This window comes from Mercenaria mercenaria, chromosome 3 (assembly GCF_021730395.1).
Source record: "Mercenaria mercenaria strain notata chromosome 3, MADL_Memer_1, whole genome shotgun sequence".
NCBI classification, from domain to species: domain Eukaryota; kingdom Metazoa; phylum Mollusca; class Bivalvia; order Venerida; family Veneridae; genus Mercenaria; species Mercenaria mercenaria.
The window spans coordinates 75,622,841-75,645,995 of record NC_069363.1 but is presented as its reverse complement, the minus strand read 5'-3'; the positions used below and the strand labels follow the sequence as shown (position 1 = coordinate 75,645,995).

General features: G+C 33.6%; 2 protein-coding genes across 2 annotated transcripts; one reads left to right on the top strand and one right to left on the bottom strand.

Annotated features, from left to right (window-relative positions):
* The first annotated feature begins 3,753 nt into the window (after positions 1-3,753).
* Positions 3,754-21,179, top strand: LOC123525677 (inactive pancreatic lipase-related protein 1-like). Its single transcript, XM_045304818.2, has 6 exons — positions 3,754-3,900; positions 5,065-5,250; positions 5,623-5,917; positions 19,676-19,867; positions 20,461-20,562; positions 20,959-21,179. Exons 1-6 carry the CDS (start codon positions 3,754-3,756, stop codon positions 21,177-21,179), a joined length of 1,143 nt encoding a protein of 380 aa, XP_045160753.2.
* Positions 6,655-12,274, bottom strand: LOC123524357 (uncharacterized). The gene is made up of 3 exons (XM_045302505.2): positions 12,170-12,274; positions 10,055-10,312; positions 6,655-7,272 (listed from the first exon to the last, which is right to left on the bottom strand). Exons 1-3 carry the CDS (start codon positions 12,225-12,227, stop codon positions 7,088-7,090), a joined length of 501 nt encoding a protein of 166 aa, XP_045158440.1. The 5' UTR covers positions 12,228-12,274; the 3' UTR covers positions 6,655-7,087.
* Positions 21,180-23,155: the final 1,976 nt, after the last annotated feature.

Here is a 23,155-nt window from a genome sequence, read left to right as displayed (position 1 = left end):
TTTAGCCGTGGATTATCTGTAGATGTATATAATCTGTAGATTATTGTTGCTATTAGAAGTCATCGTTCTTTATCAAATACAGTCTTATATTTCGGGAGTTATACATGTGACAATCGCTCATTTCAGGTGACATGAGGTCAACGTTTATTCACGTGATCATAAATTTGCATATTTGTATTCATACACGTGGTTGTTTTAATTAAAACGTTGACTTCAGTCTGTATTGATTTTAGTTGCCGAATTTACATTAAAAATGGTATTAAGGCATATATTGTAGCATTGCATATTCTGCACGTTGTGTAGATAATTATTTCCCTGGAAAGCCTGGAACTATTTTTGGTTGTTAGGATGGTCTTAACAACTGACAAGATTTCTCAAACAGAGTGTTCTTTTTAACACTGGTGGCAGCAGCCACCAAAAATGATTGAAAGTAATCCGGGTGTCACGTCGAAACCCGAATGTCAGTAGTTACAACTTGTGTCATTTGATAGAATGGTTACAATTCGGCGACTGGTTACAGGGATAAATATTTAGGTGCTAATTTAAAAGTTGGATCAACTGTTGCTTCCAAGAATCAGTTTCACACTTGCCTGGCTTGTAGTATAAAGAGTATTGCTGGTAAAATGTGCATTTTCAAAACATGCCAACATTGTAAGAAAACATGTTCTATGATTGTCACCCATGCTAAATTCGTGTTAAAATGCAAAAGATATTGGATATCAGATGACAGGAAAAGAGTCCTAACCACAAGTGCCAGGGTCCCTATTTAGAATTACAAAAAATACCGATGCTGTTCTGGTGGCATAAATACAATTATGCGTTTTTTTCGGCACGTGCGATGTATTTTTTGTCGTAGTGTTCCATTGCCCTTTTTAAGGTGACGTTAGGGATAACGTGATAACGTTGTTTTCTTTACGTTGAAGTTAACCATTTGCTAAGACAAGAAATACAAAAGATAAACCGTCTTATACCTTTACATTATCCTCTGTCTATCAGATTCATTTCAGTATGATTGTGTGTTTATTTTCAAATTGTAAGCTAGCTGCCTTGCTGTTACATACAAAGGGATGTTTTTGATCTTCGCACCGAAACGTCTGTATAATGATTAAAAAGACATAACTACAACTGGACAATAGTGACAGTAACATGTAACTCTATACAAACACAATTTAACCGGTCCATGTTAAAATTGATCCGATGAAATTCGATAAGTTTTGGTTGCCTATATAGTACATTTGTATTAAAGACATTAATTATACTTGATTGTCCTGTGCAATAATTGTTTAACTGCTGGCAAATTCAACAATAACTTTTGGACCTACGGGGTTTGTTCTTGTTCGGGCGGGCCGCGGCGTCAGACAGATCGTTTCCACTAAACAACTAGTTTGGATGGACTTATTGTCACTTGTATAGGTAGTTTTTATCAGGATAAAAACTGGAATTGCATTAAGGGTTTTTAGAGACCACGTCAGAATTAATCACTAAAAAATGGAAAAACGGTTTCCGCTCAGTAATATTGTTCTGAATGGAGATATGTAAGTGCAACTTGGTGTGTAGGTAGCTGAGGGGGGAGTCTAAATTCGGAACCGCATTGAGGTCACTGTTACTGAAATGAAAATGATTTCTGCTCAATATATCAAGTTTGGATATACCTATTGAAAGCAAACTTGTACGTAGATAGCATTTATCGTAACAAATGTTGAGATTATATTTGGAGTCACTAGGAGTAAGGTCCATGTCACTGTCAACACATAAGATATAAGAAAAAGGTTCTGCGCAATAACTTTACTTAGGAATGAAATATAGTGGTTAAACTTGGTGTGTAGGTAGCTTAGGTAGAGATGATAGCTTGGATTGCGTTGGGACCGTTGGAGTTCAAGGTCACTGTTACAAAAACTGAACAATGATTTCTGCTCAATAGTTTAGTTTGGGAGCACCTATTGACACCAAACCTGGTGTAACTTTCAGTTAAGGTTCGCTGATTTTTATCCATACAAAGTGTCAGATTAAAAATGCTGAAAGCCAGGTTTCGTGGAGTTGCTGTGTTACACACTTCCTAACATTGAATATACACCGTCTATAAATTGAATCAATCAAAAAGACTGTAACTTACACGCACGGCCGACTAATTCAAGAACATTGTATTTCTATGAGAATCAGTTTCACTTTCTGCAATTGAACATAATACACGGCTTTTAGGTGCTATGGTGACAAACATTGATGGGCTTGTGATATCATGATTTTTATATATACAAGCTATTTGAATGTATCGTACACAAACTAGAAAATATATGGCGGCTGACAAGACACTGAACATGCCAAGAAGACTTTGCAAAGTCGCTATCCAAAGGTGTTTACTAGTAGTACATCTGTGCTAAAATCAGAGAGAAAAAAGTCAGGACTGTGTTAATAACAGAATGAGTGTTAGATATCCAACAGTCGCGAGCAACATGGTGGAAAACTGAGAAGTACCGAGAAATATAAAGGTAAGTTAACAGGCCTTTGTGGACATTTTGACAATTGAAATACCAGCATTTTCACAAAATATAAACTCTTTCTACGATAGCTTCGAGGTTCTCTTTTTACCTGGTTTCACTGGATGGAAAGGTCAGGTGTTTTTTAAATATAACGCTACACCATTTAAACATTTCCAAATTAAAGACATCATATAGACAATGATATTGATGTCGCAGTTTGATTTATGTTATCAGAAGGTCTATCACTGGTCACATATGCAATAAAGTGTTGCCCGTTAACACGTAGCGATTTAAATCAGTTTTTATTGTCTATTTTATTGTTGGTATCATTTTATTTTCTGTTTTTCCGATTAAATATTCTATTGTCTCATACTTTTCACATTTATTTTATGTGAACGTTAGGACAGTGGTCTAACTTTCACCGCATTTTCAGTAGATACTTTGAACGCCATCGGCAAGATATATACTAGTAACTATACTCGTTTACATTTAAAAGCGCTTCTTCTATTGCATATATGCCTGCTTTCATATATCGCAAAACAATCAAAATATTTAAGTAGTTAACTTCTAATTTTAACTTACAACAGTAAAACATAAATATTCCCAGTTAAAAAAATAAAAAGTCAACAAATTTCAAACATGTTTGAAGATTTATATGTTTCTTTGAAAAAATTTAACGCTGGCATCAGTTTCAGAGATATTCGTGTACTGTTATTTTTTAAGGCACCTCGTATTGGAACCAAGCCATAAATCCTGGTAGAAATATATATCGCTATTCATTTTTCTTTTGATTGAAAATAACAACATGAACAGGCAAGCGCAGTTTTCCATAGACTTACAAAATATGTTGACGTCAAGTAATCTGTAATAAAGTTTATTTCTTTCTTCGTTATGGCATCGGTAATTTCTAAGAAAAACCCTTTTCTCTCTTGACTCATCACAACGTTAGAGTCTTGTAGTTTTTTTTTTCAGAAATTGCTATTTGAGAGGATTTAATGGCAGAGATATTTATTGTAAAGGACTCTAACGACTGATGCCAGTCACTGTTTTCCATTAAACGGCAACTATTGCTGATGTCGTTTTTATTGTAAGAAGTATATGTATTTACTCCAGGTAAACAATTATTGGTGAAGAAATAAAATCAAATGTATAAAAGTTCAAACGATGTTCTTCTTATATAAATTATAACTTGCTGTATGTTGTGTTCTACAAAGTAATTCAGAAAGAAGTTCGCGAACTATTTTCATTTGTATCTGACAATATTTCGGTGAAAACTATGGCGATTTGTACATTTCTGTATTATGTCTGGCTTGGCTGGATATGCCACAAAGAGGTGTGTTACGATGGGCTGGGATGTTTTGAGAACAAACCACCATTCCACAACGCAAACTTTGAAGTCCCTCAATCTCCGAAGGATCAACAGGTAAATTAAAAATTGTTAGCAAATTTTAGTAAAACTTTCATGAAATTACTGTTACAAAACATAATTTTTACGAGTTCATTTGTGATATAAAGACTCCCTCAATTTGAATGGAATGTTTCTAATTTTTTAATTCATCCATTTTATGATTTATTGTTGAACATTTCAGAAGTTGCCCAGTTAAAGTCAAATTAATATTAGATATATAAGTTTGAAAGAAGCAAAGCTTTTATCGTAGACTTTATATGAGCCGTGCCATGAGAAAACCAACATAGTGGGTTTGCGACCAGCATGGATCCAGACCAGCCTGCGCATCCGCGCAGTCTGGTCAGGATCCATGCTGTTCGCTAACAGTTTCTCCAATTCCAGTAGGCTTCAAAAGCGAACAGCATGGATCCTGACCAGACTGCGCGGATGCGCAGGCTGAACTGGATCCATGCTGGTCGCAAACCCACTATGTTGGTTTTCCCATGGCACGGCTCATATTGTGTTGTTTATTTTAAATAAATAAACCAAAACATTTCTTTAACAAAATGAAAATGACGAGTAAGCGTTCCTCCAGCCTCTATACGGGATCTTTGAATGTCGCGTTCCGGTCTTGCAAAAGTGTTATATGCGACAACAGTCAAATAAAATTATATATGTTCTATGTACTACAGTGTTTATTAAATTCACTTTCAGTGGTTTATAGAAATAAAGCAATAAAAAATAACTGGCATTGAAAATAATCAAACACTTTTTTTCACTGACACGGAACTACACTTGAACGTGGAAGAACGTGGAAGAAAACGAATGATAGATCAGATTTTGAATTTATTTCAAAAATATTATTCAGTAAAGGCAAATAATTATGCACATAGTTTCTCAAATAAACAATGAATGTAAGTACTTTTATTGAAGTGTACTAGCAATCTGTATTTTGTTTAGTTTTACTTACTTACTTTGTGAAGTAAAATTATTGTTATTCTCAGATTAACAATGCATGTAAGTATTTTTGTTGAAATGTAATCGAAATCTTATACTTACTACTTTGTGAAGTAATATAGTCATTGATATTCCCGCACGAAAAACTATATATAAGCACTTTTATTGAAATGATACAGAAATCTATATTTGATTTAGCTTTATTTGCTACTTTGTGAAATAATATGTTTGTTATTATCACAGGTTTCATTTTTGCTGTACACAGTAAATAATAACGATACTCCAGAAGATCTTACAGCAAATACTACGGAAATTGAACTATCCGAATACTACGTTGAAAGTAAAAGGACTATTTTCATAATACATGGGTATATTGGAAGTCCACAAGATGAATGGATAGTATCAGCTAAAGACGCAATACTTTCAGTGGTGAATTTTTTGTTTGTTTTCTGCTTCAAGCGTGGTTATTCAAAACTGCGTATTTTTAATGTGAATTTGATTAGAGGAAAATAGTTGAGGTCTGCTCAATAGAGATCGTGAACTGTAGCATGCATCCATGAACAGGCTTAGTCAAACCGAGTCTGCAAAAGTTTCATGTTTGTCCTGTCGGGCGACATGTGGAGTTTCCACTTTTTCTGTTTTACGTATTACGTCGTGGTAAATTCTTATAAAACACAAACACAGAATTTAAGTTATAATATAATTATTTGTGTAAGAATTAAACATACTGATCTAATTATTCAATTCTTGTTTTATTATAATTGCTATGAAATCTTACCTTTATATGTGTATGTATGATAGGAAGATGCTAACGTTATTGTAGTCGACTGGGAAAAAGGAGCGGACGATTTAATTAACTATTACCAGGCTGCAGCAAATACTAGAGTAGTAGGTGCCCTAACTGCTCAGCTGATGACGTCACTGCATACGTCAACTGGTGCTAATTATAGTAACATGTATATAGTGGGATACAGTTTGGGTGCACATGTTGCTGGCTATGCAGGAGAAAGGATACCTTCACTCGGGAGAATTACAGGTAAATTATCTAAAAATGTCGTTATTGCGAACTTTTATCTATGTGCACTCGACCTTAATAGTTTTGAAATCATCTAATAATTTCCTTATATCCTTTCCGCAGCCTTAACGTACTAAAACGTATTAGCGTCTGATGGCCCTTTCACGCTTCCGTAGAAACAACATTTATTACACGAAACTTATTTTGAAAATATTTCTGAAATGTCTAGGTCTGCAGCTCTCAAATACGGTTATATCTTACATCTGAGGCATATACTGACACTCTCAGACAAAATCAAAAATGACATTTTGAGCGATTTGATGAAGTTCCAAAATTATCAATGTACCCTTGGTCCGTTACGGACCCCTGTGGGATTTCTGTTTATCCAGAGCTCAAATATTTTTTCATAGATTAAAAGCTGACATGCTGTACTAAAGCCCAGGTAATTTCAATTCGTAATAAAGTGCTGAAAATTGGCTCCCCAATAGCAAAAAAAAAAAAAAAAAGTCCACGCGCATACATTTAGACGGGGTGACCCCTGCGCGTGACCCCTGACTATCTACGAATCAAAATGCGGCTTTCGTTTTCAAGTTTAGCATTTCTACTTTACTTTTATTTACTTCCGGAAATAGCTGAAGGTCGAGTGACGTCATTTTCTGTGTTGTCAAAAACATACATATGCCTGGCGAGATTGCATAAATATGTGCTGGCCGTCCTGAGGTTATGGGTAGTTGTCATTGATGTAAGGTTACAGCGTCTTAAATTGGCAGGGGTGTGGGGGCGGGGTGGGGGTTGTAAAAGTTAAAATAAAACCAGGGGAAATTAAAGTCACTCGTTACAAGATATTTATTATAGACGTGTACAAATATAAAATATAATGAATTATCTTAAAATTGCATGACGAAAAGTATAACACGAAAGCAGCAGAAGTCCTTCATTTTCATTACTTAACATTTTTAATACGTCGTGAGAAAGCGGAATAATAAAGTCAGCTGATGCAATACATTTCACGAATAAATCAAAGAAAACGGATTTATTCATTAAATGTATGGGGTTTTACATTAAAAAACGGCCATTCTTGCAAATATGAGTTCTTTTTCAGAAACTTAGATGATATTTTAGTCTATATAAACAAACACAGTCATGTACAAGTGAAGTAGATCTAAGTCTTCCCAAATTACAAACAGCCTGACTCTATAAAAAATGATTCTTTTTAATAAAACCGCTTTAAACTTCATTATGCGTTCAACGTTACAAGATACACACTTCACCGGTGTATGTCACGGTTTCCCAAGCGTCTCTCACTTGAGCAAGTTGCTGCGTCATTTGCGCTTGTGTGTCTGCGTCTAGGTCCGCAAGATTTGTACATCCACTTGCTTCGCCGATCCACTGTGCATGACATCCCCTAACCAACACTGTTACGTCCATTTCAGCGTCTGTAATAAAGTACTTGTATATCAAAACAACTCAATGTTGTCCTCCAAATGTATTGCCTTTTATATGTTCAAATTTTTAGTTTTGTCATGAAATTAATTTTCATATTTTAGTGACTGACAAACTTTATACGAACATTCTTTTTTTTCAAGCGTCGTTAACAGTTCTACAAGAATTAACATCTATGTGTTGCAATTTCATCTTCAGACAACTTAAACAATGCTCTGTAGTATTAAAAAGAATACTATAAAAGCACATGTTTTAACTGGGTCAAAATTTCGCGAATTTGAAATATTGAGTCTGTTCACGAGATTCAATATTCGCGAGATTTATTATTCGCGGAATTGTAAAAATGACATCCTACTTGAATTAGAATTAATACACTAATGGTGAATATTTACGCAAGAATTAATTTTCGCGAAGTGTAGGGCCTCGCGAATGTAGCGAAAATTAAACCCTCGCGAAAATTTCTGCTTTTACAGTAGACGAGACTGCCGAGTTATTGTAAAACCAGTCGCCCGAGAGCCAATATTTTCCATTCGCACTTTCTACCATGTGTACCGATTTTTTTCAAATAATAGAAGAAATACAACGAAGGCAATGCCTTTCTTTTAAGCACTATATTACAACGGTAGCGTATGAATTTACACATTCATTCATACATTACAGCACAAGAGTCATCTTACACACAGCATGCAAGAAAAATTATTGTATATTAACACGGAAAAATCATGTCCAGAATGCAAGAAAATTTATTGTATATTAACACGGAAAAATTTTTCTTGAATGCTGGCATATGATATGATTTTTCCATGTTTTTGCCGCTGCTGGGAAAATTCGTCTTAAACCTTAGTATGTAAGATGACTCTTGTGTTTAAACAAATAAATGTAATATTTGCATGTATTAACTGAATATAAATTATATAATGTATACATGTAACTGGTTTTAACTGTACCAGTTATCCTAAATTGCACATAGTTGGGACAATGTAGTAGAGCCAACCTACGTGTTAAATTGAAGCCAAGACACTCGCTAGTATTATCTATTCACACGTGCAATTGTTCGATGTGTTCACTCTTGTGGGGTTTCCTTCCAAGTTTTCTAAATGTGCGTAACAAAATCAAATTTATATTATATAATTTAAATGAACCTAACTACTAATGTTAGTAGTACACTTTAAAAAAATTCAAATATTTATTAATTGTTATCGAACATATTTTAGGAGTTCTTTATATGCAACGCTCGCAACTCTGCATGTACATGTTTCTTACGTTCCCATTCGTTTCGTAAAAGTAAGTTTGCTCGATTTTCAAAAGGGACAAATTCATTTTTGCCATTAAAATTGAAATACTAAAATCTTAAATATCTAAAATGCTATATTCTATATGTAGACTTTCAAATCATATCCTAAAACTCGAAAGAGACTTCGTAGCCAACCTCGTGTATATGTGACTCGTCACGCCACTACGTTTAATTTGATTAACGAAAATTTCAGATACAGCTACTCGACTATCGAATTTCTGGTTAAAGGTAACACATATTTAAATGCGAATCAGTAATTAATTATTATTACAATTTCGATGAAATAGAACATTACATTAAACGTGGCAAAAATTCGAGAAATTGCCTTGGATCACTGTGAAACGAAGATTGCCTTCTTTCAATCATGTTTTTTTATTTCTCTATGTTTAAATAGATTCTTGTTCAAATAAAATCAGATAATCAAATTATACATGCTCACCAAATTTACTATACTAAATATAAACAACAGATGTAATTTTGAAACAATGTTCATAAAATTGCACCAATCATGCAAAAATTAAACAAAGTCCTATATATTCGTTTTTAATAATTTACAAATTAATACATAACTTCATTCAATAATTATATTAGAAAAAATAACGAATTGTACCCAAGCGTCCTTATTTATCAAATCTAACAAAATCTATATTATTTTCACTAATAGACCATGAATAATAGTTGATAAGTACATTTTAAAATCATTTATTTACTGTTTTAGATTGTTCGGTCTTAATTTGAAGTAAAATTTATACGGAGCTTTTCCATGGGCATAGTCAGCGCGTTTAATGACGTCATTTTGTTATGCTTTCTGTGATCTTTCCGCGATTTTCGACATGTTTGTATTTTAGCAAAAAAAGATGTTTTAAAATGAAATAAAAGATATCTTAATTTTCGTAAAAGCTTCACCTGGCAGCACTCTGAAAATAATTATACCAGTAATAAAACTAGTATTTCAACTTGATACACAAAATCCTCTATATGTCACACGTTGTTTCGTCAGTTATTACGTTTCAATCTGCCGGAAATTTTTAAACAACTGAGTTGACTATAGCGAAAATTTCCGGCTGAAAAGAAACAATAATATAAATGCAGAAAACAAATTTATACACTTACATATTATCAACACAAATTATACGAAAATACTTACTTAAAACAGCAAAAAAATATTTAATAATTAAACGGAAAAAAACACCCATCTATAAATGAGCCTTGCATATAACGAACTAGTACAAGCGCCCGTATAATATGAACTGTTCGTTATAAGAAACAAAGTTCTAATGTCCAAACGAGTTCGCTATATTCATTTAAAAGAATACAGATTTCAATATGAATCTTGCAAAATAATGCTGCGATGCATAGAACAAACCAATCAGTTAGATCAAGCAAAAATATTATCAAATGTAGGCGACGCAACAACATATTGTCCTAGATAGGGTTATAAAATGTTGAGGTTGTACTAATCTGTCTATTTTAATACATACCTGGAAGTATGCCTGTAATTCCAACTGCATGCAGAGTCACATGTGTAGAGAGACATCTATTCTCAATCCAAGCAGGGTACATTGGCGCCTCACATGTTTCTGGTTCCACAGTGTTTTCCTCACACTCCGGGTTTTGCAGGTTCATGTTTGAAAGTATATTCTGTAACATAATCTTGTACATTGCCGGCATATTCCTCAACTCAAAAGTCATGTGCATGCACGAAGGACAAGCCACCTCCTCGGCTGATTCGGTGGAATCTGAAATATATCGTAAAAGTCTTTTTTTTTTTCAAAAAGTACTTTGAGACTGAAGAAAACTGTTTTATTGTTTAATCTATTTAATACTAAATAAAGTTTTTTACTAGATAAATTTGTTATGAATGAGCCGGACTCTGGAGGCGTATTGTCTCCAAAACCAATGCTTTTGCTTTATATCGTTAAGAATTAATATTTATTTCTCAAAGGCAGATTTTCAACGGCGCTTTGTATTACTGAATATTACTCCAAATAATAAGACGTGAAAAAGTTGTCATTTGACGTCAAACATTCAATATTCTGATATTGGACATTTTTACCGTCCGTCTAAACGAATACTATCAAAGCAGTGTAGCATAATGTTTGATTTATCAAACATTATAAATTAAATTGATTAACTTTATTCAAATTTCTATCGGCTTATTAATCAAATAATTAATAATTTATATAAAAAAATAAGGTAAGATATTACTTGTAATGGCTGCCATAATGCACATTAATGATTTTTCTTCACATGATATGAAGTTTCAATCTCGTTTGAAAATGTCCATTAAGCTTCAGATCAAAATTGACATCTGTAGCCGATTTTATGTTATACGAAAATGCAATTAACTGTTAAGACCTGACATAACATGGAAAATAAAAAATGTAAGATACAAATTAAAATGAAAGTTTAAAATGATATATGAGTTATGTCAGCTCTTATATTAAGGACTTTACTGAATATATATCAGTGTTGAGAATTAGTCAAATTTAAACGTTTGTCCCACGTCTAAATTAGACAAAATTATCATTGCAATAAATGGTCTGTTCACTTTTTGGATTTTAAACTACTCAGTTTTTTTTTCTAATTTGTAAACTGATATTCACGACTGGTTAAGAAGTTTAAATCCAAAATAAAAGGTAAGCGTTGAGTGTTGAGCATTCACACTGTATAAATAGAACTCGACATTTTGTCAAACAAACTAGAACACTGATCGAACTGGTCTCAAGAAGGTTTGGTCGTCTAACGGCGGTTAGCTTAGGAGTCTTTGAACTTAAAAAACTCGAGAACAGAAAAAAAGCCTCCATGTATATCTAACTACTTCGATCGGTAATTATTTGCACTCTGTGGCCGTGTTTCACAAACAACAGATTTCTGTTCTTTAGAAACTGTCTGAGATTAAATGTACATTAAATTTTAAGGATTAAAATGTCTTTTTTAGTCTCCTTTATTTTTAAATTATTGCACGTAATCGTGTAAACGTTTTTATTTTGAAAGAGTAAAGGTTTACCAAATACACACATTTCATAAGATTTACAAATGCACCAAATTGAATATCCATTAAAGTACAACAAAAATATCTGTCGTCAATCCGACATATTTTTTGGCGCCATTTCAGAGGGTGATGTTTTTCAGAACAGATTATTTTTCTTATATAAAATAACATGTCAATATTTTTCTATTTTTGATAAGATGAATTGTCATACTAAATTACCATATATTGTTTTCATATCATTGAAAAGCAATGAGGTCTTAAGATTTCATTATTTATATGAAATAAAGAAGAAGAAAAATTAGAAGAGTGTAAGATTAAGGATACTTGACGTATTGGTTTACCAATCACTTTGATAGGAAATTCAATAAGTTTGATGATGTAACAAAACTTAGAAAAACGCTATCGTAATATTTGAATTTTTCATATTTTATTTCATTATTAAACTATTTAACAAATCATTTTTCCAATGTAATATTTACAAACCAAACGTTTATAAATAATCAAATTTGATATTTCTGAAATAATTAAAGGTTTTTATAATACATTTGCTACAAAATCAGAAAACACGCAAAATGTACATGACTATAAAATATTAACTCACGTTGTGCTTTTGTAGACAATAGCAGCATTTGCAGCATGTAAAATATCAGTAGAAACATCTTGCTCTGTTATGTGTGGTTGTTGTAGCATGAAACTCTAACATCACTTTAAATTGACACTACGTTGCTTTATATATATATCTAACCGTTTTGTGCATACGACAAAACATGGGGTGGTTTGTCCACAAATGTTATGATTACCGCGCACATCATATACAAAACAAAGAGATTGTACCTTAAAATGTAAAGACATAAATAAAACATGACATAAAGTCCAGAAATTTAGTTCTAAGTCCTTCATACTACAAATAAATCCTTTAAAAATGTGTATTTTGACAAAATGATTATTTGAATAAACTAATGATATAATTATTTTACCTGTGATTGCTAAGAACGTCAAGTCGTATTAGTATCTCAGGCATATAGGTATTTGTATTTATCAGGTACCTGTCTGGTATCAGTGACGCTTCTATCTTTTATTGTACCTGCCTAGCACTGGCATTATTTAGAATGAATGAAAACTACTTTCGACAAAATACGAATTTGTTTTCTTCATGTTAAGATTTTTTTGAGCTTTTATACTTTTATTATAAATCGCATATGTTAATTTCGTTTCTTAAAAGGCCTTTGGTCGTAATCTTTAAATAACAACCGTGTCCTTTTTTAATTGATAATGACAATTGATGTCCTTTAGAAACTAGCTAATAAAATCTATATGAATGTCTTTTGAAGCATATATCGCAACCAAGCAAAGCAATACCAGTGTGCATGCGTCTGTTCAAGATATATTTAATAAGAAATGGAACATCCTCATGGAACCTAGCTTCGGTTTAAGCGGAATCTATGATTCAAATATTTCATGACAAAATATTGACCACCACTTTTCTTATATTTTCTATTTAGCACTGACAGTGTTCTTTAAGAAAATATACGTAACAGACCTTAAAAAGAGCCCTGCCATGTACTGTATAATCTGATATGTTTTTGAAAGAGACGAATGATGATATTGAAACAATTGTTGTGATTTGACCAACGTTCAATTTATGTTCTTAGAGGTGTTAAGAAGATATGGTCTGGACACAAAATGCAAAACTTACAGTTTTGACATTGACATTGGCATTGGCATTTAGTTAGTGCTACTGAAACGTTGATTCTGCACCATGTCTTAAAGAGATAAAATTTATGTCCATGTTTAAGAAAGTTAAGAAGGTTCACACCGTCTACAAATCGATCGGACGGACGGACGGACGGACGGATAACAACACTATATTTTCCTTAGACTTGCAGTAGGTGATATACAGAAAAATAGATCCCTAATGGACAATTTAATGATACATTTTTATTTTCAGTATCAAGAGTGGTCTTGTTCCCATTTCCTCTGTGTTCACATATTTATATTCTGTAAATATGACAACAATGTAAATAACTAAATAATGTAAATTGTATCATTTTCTAAACTTTTTTCCCATGGATATAAATGGAGACAACGATTTAATTATCATCATTTCATAAAATTGCTATAATTTCCTGATCAAAAGTAAAGGTCAGATCATTGACATCCGACTAACCTTCGGCTTGGAGTACACTCTGATGTCAAACATAACTAAGCATGTTTCAGTGGTACGACGGACTCATATGTAGATTTATGGAAAGCGTTGAGCCCTTATTGGTAATTACTCTATTGTGGTGGACATAAAGGAGAATGTGGAAAACTGAGAGAAAAAATTGTTACATGCAACACAGAACGTGAGAAAATTATTGCAACAGAATTATTTATTTACATTAAAGATAGCTGATGCATATCCAAGTTCTTTTTTAACCATTTTCAATATTTTCACACAATAATTATATATTAACTTAATGGTATAACCAGGAATATAGTTTACCAAAAAATGAAGTAATAAAATGACAAGAAATACGAAACAAATTGAGGTAAGATTCCGCCTGTGAAGTGCATAGAAAGCGTATTGTACCCAGACCATATGTACCATTTTAGAGAGGTTGGGGTGCGCACATGTTTTTGGAGAGTCGGTCACTGTTTACTCTGTCAATAAGCAAATTGATGATCTTCTGACAAAAAAAAAAAAAAACATACGCTTTGTTCAATAATACGAGAGTTAGAGCATACTCTTGCATTACATATTCGTTGAGATATACAATTCTGGGGTTCCGCGTCATCATGTCATTCAAAATATACATACCCGCCATTAGTTTGTTGTTCAATAATGTATCATCAGTATACTTTATTTATTTTTATGCCCCCGAAGGGAGGCATATTAGTTTTCAACTGTCCGTCCGTTAGTTCGTTCGTTCGTCACAACGTTAACTTTTTGCATGAAGGCACTTTACTCGCGAGCCACTGCACCCAGGACCTTCAAACTTCACATGCTGATAGTGCTTATTGAGTACACGACCCCTACTGACTTTGGGGTCACCAGGTCAAAGGTCAAGGTCACCAGGTCAAAGGTCAAGGCGCTGCGGGGGCATTTGTTACCATTAGTGACAGCTCTTGTTTTGTCATATTTTTGTGAAAATTTCAAAGTTTATACATGAAACTATAGACTCAAACATGTTTTTTTCTTGATTTCAATGAATTTTAACATGGATATTCACTTGTAAATATCACTAAATTTACAAATTCTTAAAGAGATGAGCATAATTGACCGAGTACTTCGAACCGTTTGTCACTCACTTTTGTTGGTACAAGCCCTGCTTAGGTCGTCATATGAAGAAACATTCAGTTTCCTGCCGGCGGTCGGCGTGTTTGCTAGCAAGGTATCCGTTCGTATCTGTAATTTTGTCCTAGATCACCTTGCATCTTCCTCTATCATTAAAGCTTGAAAGTGGCCCTATCATCCGAACTATGCTGGTGTCTGTGTTCTTCTTAACAATCAGACATAAGAAAGAAGTTTTAGATCCATCATTTAAAGCGATTTATAACAGAAAAAATTTAATAGAAAATAACTTTTAAATATTTTATATATGTATATTTAAGGAAATAAAGGCGTCTTGGATTTTTGCTTAAATACTTATATGATAAGCAAAGATACTGTCATTTACTGTATTGTTTCTTTCCAGTTGTCGCTTTATCTCAAATACGAATCGTTTATTAAAGCTGTGGATGCCTTGACTTTTATTATTTGTTTGGATTTCTATCACTGGGGTGAATAGTTTGTACTAGTATATACTTTCTGTGGTATTGCAGCGATGTCATTGTGCTCTGCTTCTACATCCTAATTTTAACGAAAATGACGTAATGACGTTCAGTATCCGTGTCGTGTCTGTCTCACCGAGAATATACGTATAGATAAACCGAAAATGTAAGCAGTTAGAGCCGGAAAAACACTGAGATTCGAGAAGAAATACCCTCATTTTAGACACGTTTTACTTACAAGGTTAGCTTTTGTAACTGCTAGTCCGCACCCCGTTTGTAATGCTATTGTTTTGACATAACTGAGACTGAATGACCTGTGAAGTACACATACTGGTATACCACAGAACAGTTACCTGAATGATCTGTGAAGTGCATATACTGGTATACCACAGAACAGTTATCTGAATGATCTGTGAAGTCCATATACTGGTATACCACAGAACAGTTACCTGAATGATCTGTAAAGTACGCATACTGGTATACCACAGAGCAGTTACGCAAACTGGAAACAACTTTCACTTAGAAAGAGTCTCTTTGGGTTTATAATACTGCAGTGGCTGGTTCTCAGCTTGTTAATGCATTTGCAATTGCTCCTACAGACAGCAAGGTAAAAAAATCCTTCGTCGTTTTAAACGAAAATCCAATCGTAATACAATTGTAGACAGGCCGAATTCTTAATATCAGATTGCAATGTTATTGACTGCTTTGAACAAGCAACGCAAATGTATGCTCTAAAACTTCTGTTAAAGGAAGAAAAGATAAGCTGTTGTAAGTAAAATATTGATAGAACAAACTGAACCGATTCTCAAATAATCCTGCCATACCTCTGTAAATAGTTGTATATGGTCTACTTCAACGATGTCTGCATACTTTAAGAATCGCATGTAAGCACCGACGCATTTAATTACTTAAATCAAGAGTCATTTTTGACCAAGGTTGTATATACCCTGATAGCGTTGTGTTTATCAAACTGTGAAATTATGCAGTTAGGAACAAAGCCTCCTATAACACAACACATAATGTTAAGACCAAAATGCAGAATTGGATCATATTTATAGCTTTCAAAACAATTTGACAATAAGTTGCTTCCCTGCAGCAGGTTATTATTACCTAAAACGCTCTAAGCAACTGTCAACTGACATTTAAAAGCATTAGGACATAGCAAAATTCATTTAACGCATAATGTTGATAGACCTTCGTTCAAGACGGGTTCCCCCCCCCCCCCCCCCTAGTCAAAAATTTCTGGAACCGGCCCTGAACTGAGACCGATTCTTCAAAATAATGCGCTTACCATACCTTCTGTAAATAGGTTGTATAATGGTCTTACTGTTAACCGGGTAAAATGTGTCTTTGCATTTCTTCTAAGTAAATTCGCATTTTTTGTTTCAGTCATTCCGACGCATTTAATGTACTTAAATCTAGAGTTTCTAGTCATTTTTGACCAATGTGTATGTAATATACCCTGAATAGCGTTGTGGTTTATCTGAAAAAAAAAAACATGTTGAAAATTATGCTACAGCTTAGGAACATAAAAAGTCCTATCTGATTGTTATAACACAACAACATTAATGTTAAATTGACCAAAATGGCAGAATTGATCATATTTATATAGCCTTCAAAACAATATTGCACAATAATGTTGCTTCCCTGCCTCTTAGCAGGGTTTATTATTGTAACCTAAAACGCTCTCAAGCAAGCTGTCAACATGACAAATTTAAAAGCATTTAGGACATAGAACAAATTTCATTTTAACATGCATAATTATGTGTTGATAGACCTGACATGTTATAAACAATTTATCTACATTGTTATTGCATATTTCGTGCAAGAGGACTGACTAACCTACAATCATTGTCTTATTACAAAACTCAAACGACTGTATTCGTTTTGCTGAGACGCTGATCTGGACAGGCGATTACGTCACTATAGTAAACTGTAGTAAGTCAGCTGAACTCGCTCAAGATGGTCAGTGTTTAATTTCACTGTAAGATAAATTGGAAGCCACTCCATCTCCTCTTGAAGATGTCTGTTTGTTTGTCTGTCTGTCTGTCTGTCCGACAGTCTGTTGTTGCTAGAATTTGAATTGGACGAACTACATATGGAATTTGTAAAACTTTCTGTTGCATACTTTAACAAGTTTGTCCATTGAAATAAAAAATCCAGTCCTTACTTTAGATCCAGTTGAGATTGTGAAATGACCAAAATTTTAAAATGGTGCTTAATGGAGGTTTATTTGTGAAGAGTATTTTTTGTCATTTTTGACATTTAGTCAAAGGTCAATACAAAAATAATGCTACTTATAACCAGTGTTTCTGCATCCTCACAATTTGATCTGTTACTTACTGTCAAATTATCCATGTAGCAAAATGTCACTGAAAAATTCGGAGAATATAAAGGGCGTTTGAAATTTCCAGTAGAAACTTTCGAATATATCAAGTTAAGAGAATAGTTCTATATTATTAAATCGAAGGTTGGTTTTGACTCGTATCATATTGAATGAGGTACTTGTTGGTGTCAGACCAAACATAGACAAACTTGAAATATTTGAATTTCTTAACAAGATAACCTTTAATATTTTTTCAACAATACATTTTAAATGATACTTTTATATAACACCACAGTAATTGTAAGACAAAATAGATGTGGATATACATCTAAAAAGCAACTGGTAATGATGGTAGACATTGTTAAGATGCAAATATTCAAACTAAGCAGTAGGTGTCATTACCTGCGGTCTGGAGGTATATTGGAAAGCAACAAGTAGTGTAGTACATGGGTGTTTTCACGTGATTTTTACCGATATGCGATTGGCTAATCGGATTTTTGGAACGCCGTTTTTGCATAGAGGACACTGTAGTAATTTCTCACAAACAAGATTTGTTTCAAAAATTAAAGAATAAAAAGTTACACTATTTTCGTAAATTGCCTACATTTGACCTCATTACTTTTAATATTTTAATATATTGCACATGTTAGAGAACAAAAGTAAGCCTTCAATCTCAAGACATACGTGGTGTTGTATAAAAGCGTCTTTTTATTTTGAATACGCGTGACTAAAATTATGTGTTGAATTTATACTGTTTGGATTTATTCTCTGTTTTCTTTATATTTACCCGTTGAACTTACGCATTGAAAAAGAGTTGCATTTTGATAAAAAAGTGAAAATATGTTATAATTGAACGCTGTGGTTGGCCCTGTCAGATAAAAAAAATAAGCAGCATTAGACATTTGGTAGTACTAGTTTGGTCCATGTGAAATTACACAGGCATATTTTAGATTTAGATTTTTGAAATAGTATTAATTGTTGTTGTTGTTGTTGTTCTTCTTCTTCTTCTATGAATATCATCATCATCATCATCATCGTTATTTCCAGTTGGACATGAAATAATGCTGGCATATTCAAACGGTTAAGGGAGTTGGTGAATATACATAAGAATATAAATGTAAAATGTAAAGTATTATACATATGAGCCGTGCCATGGGAAAACCAACATAGTGGGTTTGCGACCAGCATGGATCCAGACCAGCCTGCGCATCCGCGCAGTCTGGTCAGGATCCATGCTGTTCGCTGATGGTTTCTCTAATTGCAGTAGGCTTTAAAAGCAAACAGCATGGATCCTGACCAGACTGCGCGGATGCGCAGGCTGGTCTGGATCCTTGCTGGTCGCAAACCCACTATGTTGGTTTTCCCATGGCACGGCTCATATATCACTTTCATACATGTAATGTCCCTTTTCAAAGATTCGTCCATATATTATTGACATTCATAACGACAAGCCACATGCAAATGATAAATTCATAAAGACGATCCGATAGAAGCACATGATACAATAAAGCAACGTAACATCATATTGCAACTGACCGTTCGAAGACAGTGCCCTACGGTGTTCCTGTATTTGTGTGTTTCGGACTTACTGTCTACCTGTAGTCAAACTCGTGAGATAGTTGTCACTTTTATTTCATTTCAGTATGATATAGTCAAGCTCGGGACATAATTAACACTTTCATTTCATATTACGACTCTGTGGACGGACCGTCAGGGGAACTAGTCACGGATTGGGACTGATCTAATTGTTACTTTGTCTATGTTCTTTTTGTGTAGATGTCTATCATTTACACATCTATACATACACTGCTTTGTGGAGGTTGCATTCTTGCTAAATGGTTAATCTTACTGGATCGTTGTCTTCCTGTTTGAGTCTGAAGTGTGCTGCCGAATACAATCATATAAATGAAAGCTGACATACAAAAGGTTTTTGTTTACGAAGGTACATGGTCATGTCTTAACCTTTAAAAGTCTTCATTTGATGTCATATTTCTGCCTAGATATGGCTTTAAACTAAACAAAAATAAATATACAATGAAACGTTCGATTACTCTGTCTGTCGTTTAGCTAGCGTTGTAGTCGTCCATGTTACACATTATTTTTTCACAGGCTTAGACCCGGCTCATAGGGCATTCAGCAAAGACAAACCCAAAGTAAGGTTAGACGCTACTGATGCCCAATATGTGGATGTAATTCACACCGATTCAAAGCAATGGATCTGTGAGTTTGTTTCTCGTTTTGATTTCTAGATCATTATTTTACACTGATAGTGTAACAACCCTCTTAATCTATTTCATATGAAAATATCTGTGCGATTTGTTACCAAAAAGAAAAAAAAGAAAAGAAAGAAAAATAGCAAAAAATATAAACAGTATGTGTTTGTCAGCTAATCCATCTATTTCCTTAAACATGGTCACCACGTTTGTCATTGTTGTTTTTGACGGGGATTGCCGCCTCATTAAAGCCACTACTTGCGTAGTAGAAAACTCCAAAATGTAAAAGTTATTTAGAAAGTAGAAAATTTGAAAATGTAAAAAGGATGACTAAGCTAACATTAAGAACTGTTAAGAATTGTTAAGACGCAACCATGTGTACCCAAAAGACGGTTTCAGGAGAAATAGCTAAGCCTTTTCTATGTAATTACGAGTGAAGGAAGGATGTTCAAAGACAGTTTATAAACTTAATTGATAAAAATCCTAATATCCTTATATCAGGTACAATGTATTTGACAAGGTATTTCACCAAACAACTGCAATATTGCTCAAGAATTTCACATAATATAGTAACACACTTTGTAATTCGTTATATTTCAGGGGGATTTGGAATTCGAGACTCAATTGGACACGCGGATTACTTTCCGAACGGAGGTCGGAACCAGCCTGGTTGCTTCTCTTTCTGGTCTTTCCTGAGACAAAGTATGTAAATAAATGATATGATGGAAAAATACAGTCTGCAACAAATACCATTTGCGAATCAGATGTTTAGAATGTCATGTCAATTAAAACACACGTCGATCAATTTTACTCAATCAAATTTAATGACAGAACAGCTAAAGAAAGTATAACATCAATTCATACAGGAATTACAATGATTATGCTAGAGGCTCTTTGTTAGATATGCTGTTTAATTTTCCAGCTGTACTGTCCCTTAGCTTGCTTTCCGTTTTGTTTACTAGGATTTCCTAAGAAATATCACTGTTACTGTTTTATAAGTAGCTTAAAGGTAACCAATGAGTAGACAAAACGTATTTCAAGTATATAAACAATACAAGAGAATAATAATTTTCATTTCATATATGAATGACGTTCCAGGTACGTGTGACCACGCCAGATCTAGGCAGTTCTTTGTGGAGTCAATCAATTCTTCATGCACATTCCATGCTGTACCATGTGGCAACTGGAGAAAGTTCAAACGTAACGAATGTACATGTGACACAGACTGTGGGCAGATGGGCTTCCCACAAAATGACGTCAGCGTTACGGGGAACTTCTATCTCAGAACAAATGGACAAGAACCTTTTTGTCAAAGTTAATACAGATTCTGTATTGGAATCAAATGTATTTCATTTAGAATGGTTATCGTTTCGTAATTTAAAAATAAATAATACGTCAAATGGCGTTAACCTTTTGGACGAAAACGCATAACATAATGTTTTAGTGTAAAACTTTTTTTATCTATGCGTAGCTGAGACGGTAATTTGCCAATAAAACTAAGATCATGCGTTTATACAAAAATCTATGAAAACTATTTATAACGAGTAATTTTAGTGGGAATATCAGTAGACTGTTGTCATCTTATCCTTTGCCTTTATTTCTAAATAAAGTCATACATATTCTGAATAGAGTTTGTCTCCCTTTTTACACATTTATGAACCATTTGTTGCGTCTAAACGTCAACGTCCATTTTGGCGCGTTGACGTCATTTCCATATTCCATATATCATTGTGTATTTCATATATTGTCAACTGAAGAAGCTTATCAAAGCGAAACATGTTTTGGCAAGATTGTGTTGGTTTGTGAATTTACAGTATCATCTCCCTTTTGGAGTAAACCGGGAATCAGCCAGGATTTCCTAAACTTTCCTTCATAATTTAAACCACGTGCAAAATATATATGGTGGAGGAGAGATTTTAATTAAAAACATGTTTACTCAAACACTGTGGTCGTATTTCTCTAATGAATATATATTGTTGATCTCACACTCTTCCTCCAACTCCCTTATTTCTGGAGAAGTAATGTATTTTTAAAGGTTGTAGAAAATACAACGATAAAGAGTACTGATACACAAAACATCAAATTACTGACTTATTGACATTTTGAAAAATTAGATAGTTTCATATTTCTTTTTTAAAGAAGAACGTGATTTCAAACAACGGATTTTCTTTGGAAAGGTTTTCAATACTTCAGCCACTAGTATAGCAAAATGTTTTATTTTCATGTAATTTGTGTGGTATCCCGGCATTACAATATCAGTATAGCAATTAGTTTTTTTTGTGGCAAATTGACCAATATGTTTATGATACAGGTATAGCACACGCATTAATTTAATCTTTACCCTGCTAAATTTCTAAAATGGACTGGTCTATCATTCAGTTTGGGCAGTACCGTTTATTATTTGAAGAGGTGTCCACTGAAAATTTACAGACCTAATAGCGGACAGGGCACTGGTCGCAAAGGAAGAATCACTTGCCGCCAGCAGTTTAAAGGATAGCATAGATACATGAAAGCCAGTTTGAAAAAGCATGTGAAGTGACAGTTGCACTGGAATCAGAAGCAAAAAATGGGCCAAAAGTATTTTCTTCAACATTTGTGTCTGTCTTCCGCCAAGAGTAGGCTACACTAACAGATGATCCGAAATTTTCCTTTAATCACATATTGCTATCAAGAGAAGAACAATTAAAAATGATGCCAAATGCACCAAAGAGCGACAAAAAGGAGAAAAAAAAAACATATTGAATGCGTTGGTATGGAATTCAATATCCTTGATCTGTCGTGTCTTGAGTCCAAAGAAGTTCACTATTTTGCCTAAGATCAGTAACTGAACATTTTGATGTTAAAGTTGCAGTGCACTTTGTATATATTTGTTGTATAATTTGACTCATTTAAAAGATCTGTTCAGCACTGCATTTACCAAGATGCTGTCACATAAAACCTTGTTTTAAAAGGTAAATTTATATGTCTTTAAGGTAGTGTATAAAGCATACTGAAATTTTATTCGTTAAAATCTACAAATATTTGTATTTTTCATTATTATGATATTTTTATTTTAATTAGAAAGTATATTAATCTAAAAATATTTGGATAGGTTTGTCACGTAGCTAATTAGAAAGCAAAACACTAGTCATAGAACATGTGGCTACACAATAATATAGGCCACTTAAAGGAAAGAAAATTCTTACCGATCCCAAGATAACCCCTTGTCAAACTCGTGACGTAATCAGCCTTTTCATTTCATTTCAGTCTGATATCACTAAGTGATTCCGAACAGAATAGAGACAAAAAACTGACA

Coding starts and splice junctions, on each gene's coding strand:
- LOC123525677 (XM_045304818.2), top strand. CDS start 3,754: ATGGCGATTTGTACATTTCTGTATTATGTCTGGCTTGGCTGGATATGC. Junction 19,868..20,460: donor CGATTCAAAGCAATGGATCT/GTGAGTTTGTTT, acceptor GTTATATTTCAG/GGGGATTTGGAATTCGAGAC. Junction 20,563..20,958: donor CTGGTCTTTCCTGAGACAAA/GTATGTAAATAA, acceptor ATGACGTTCCAG/GTACGTGTGACCACGCCAGA.
- LOC123524357 (XM_045302505.2), bottom strand. CDS start 12,227: ATGTTTCTACTGATATTTTACATGCTGCAAATGCTGCTATTGTCTACA. Junction 10,313..12,169: donor ATTGTCTACAAAAGCACAAC/GTGAGTTAATAT, acceptor GATATATTTCAG/ATTCCACCGAATCAGCCGAG. Junction 7,273..10,054: donor AATTACAGGCATACTTCCAG/GTATGTATTAAA, acceptor ACTTTATTACAG/ACGCTGAAATGGACGTAACA.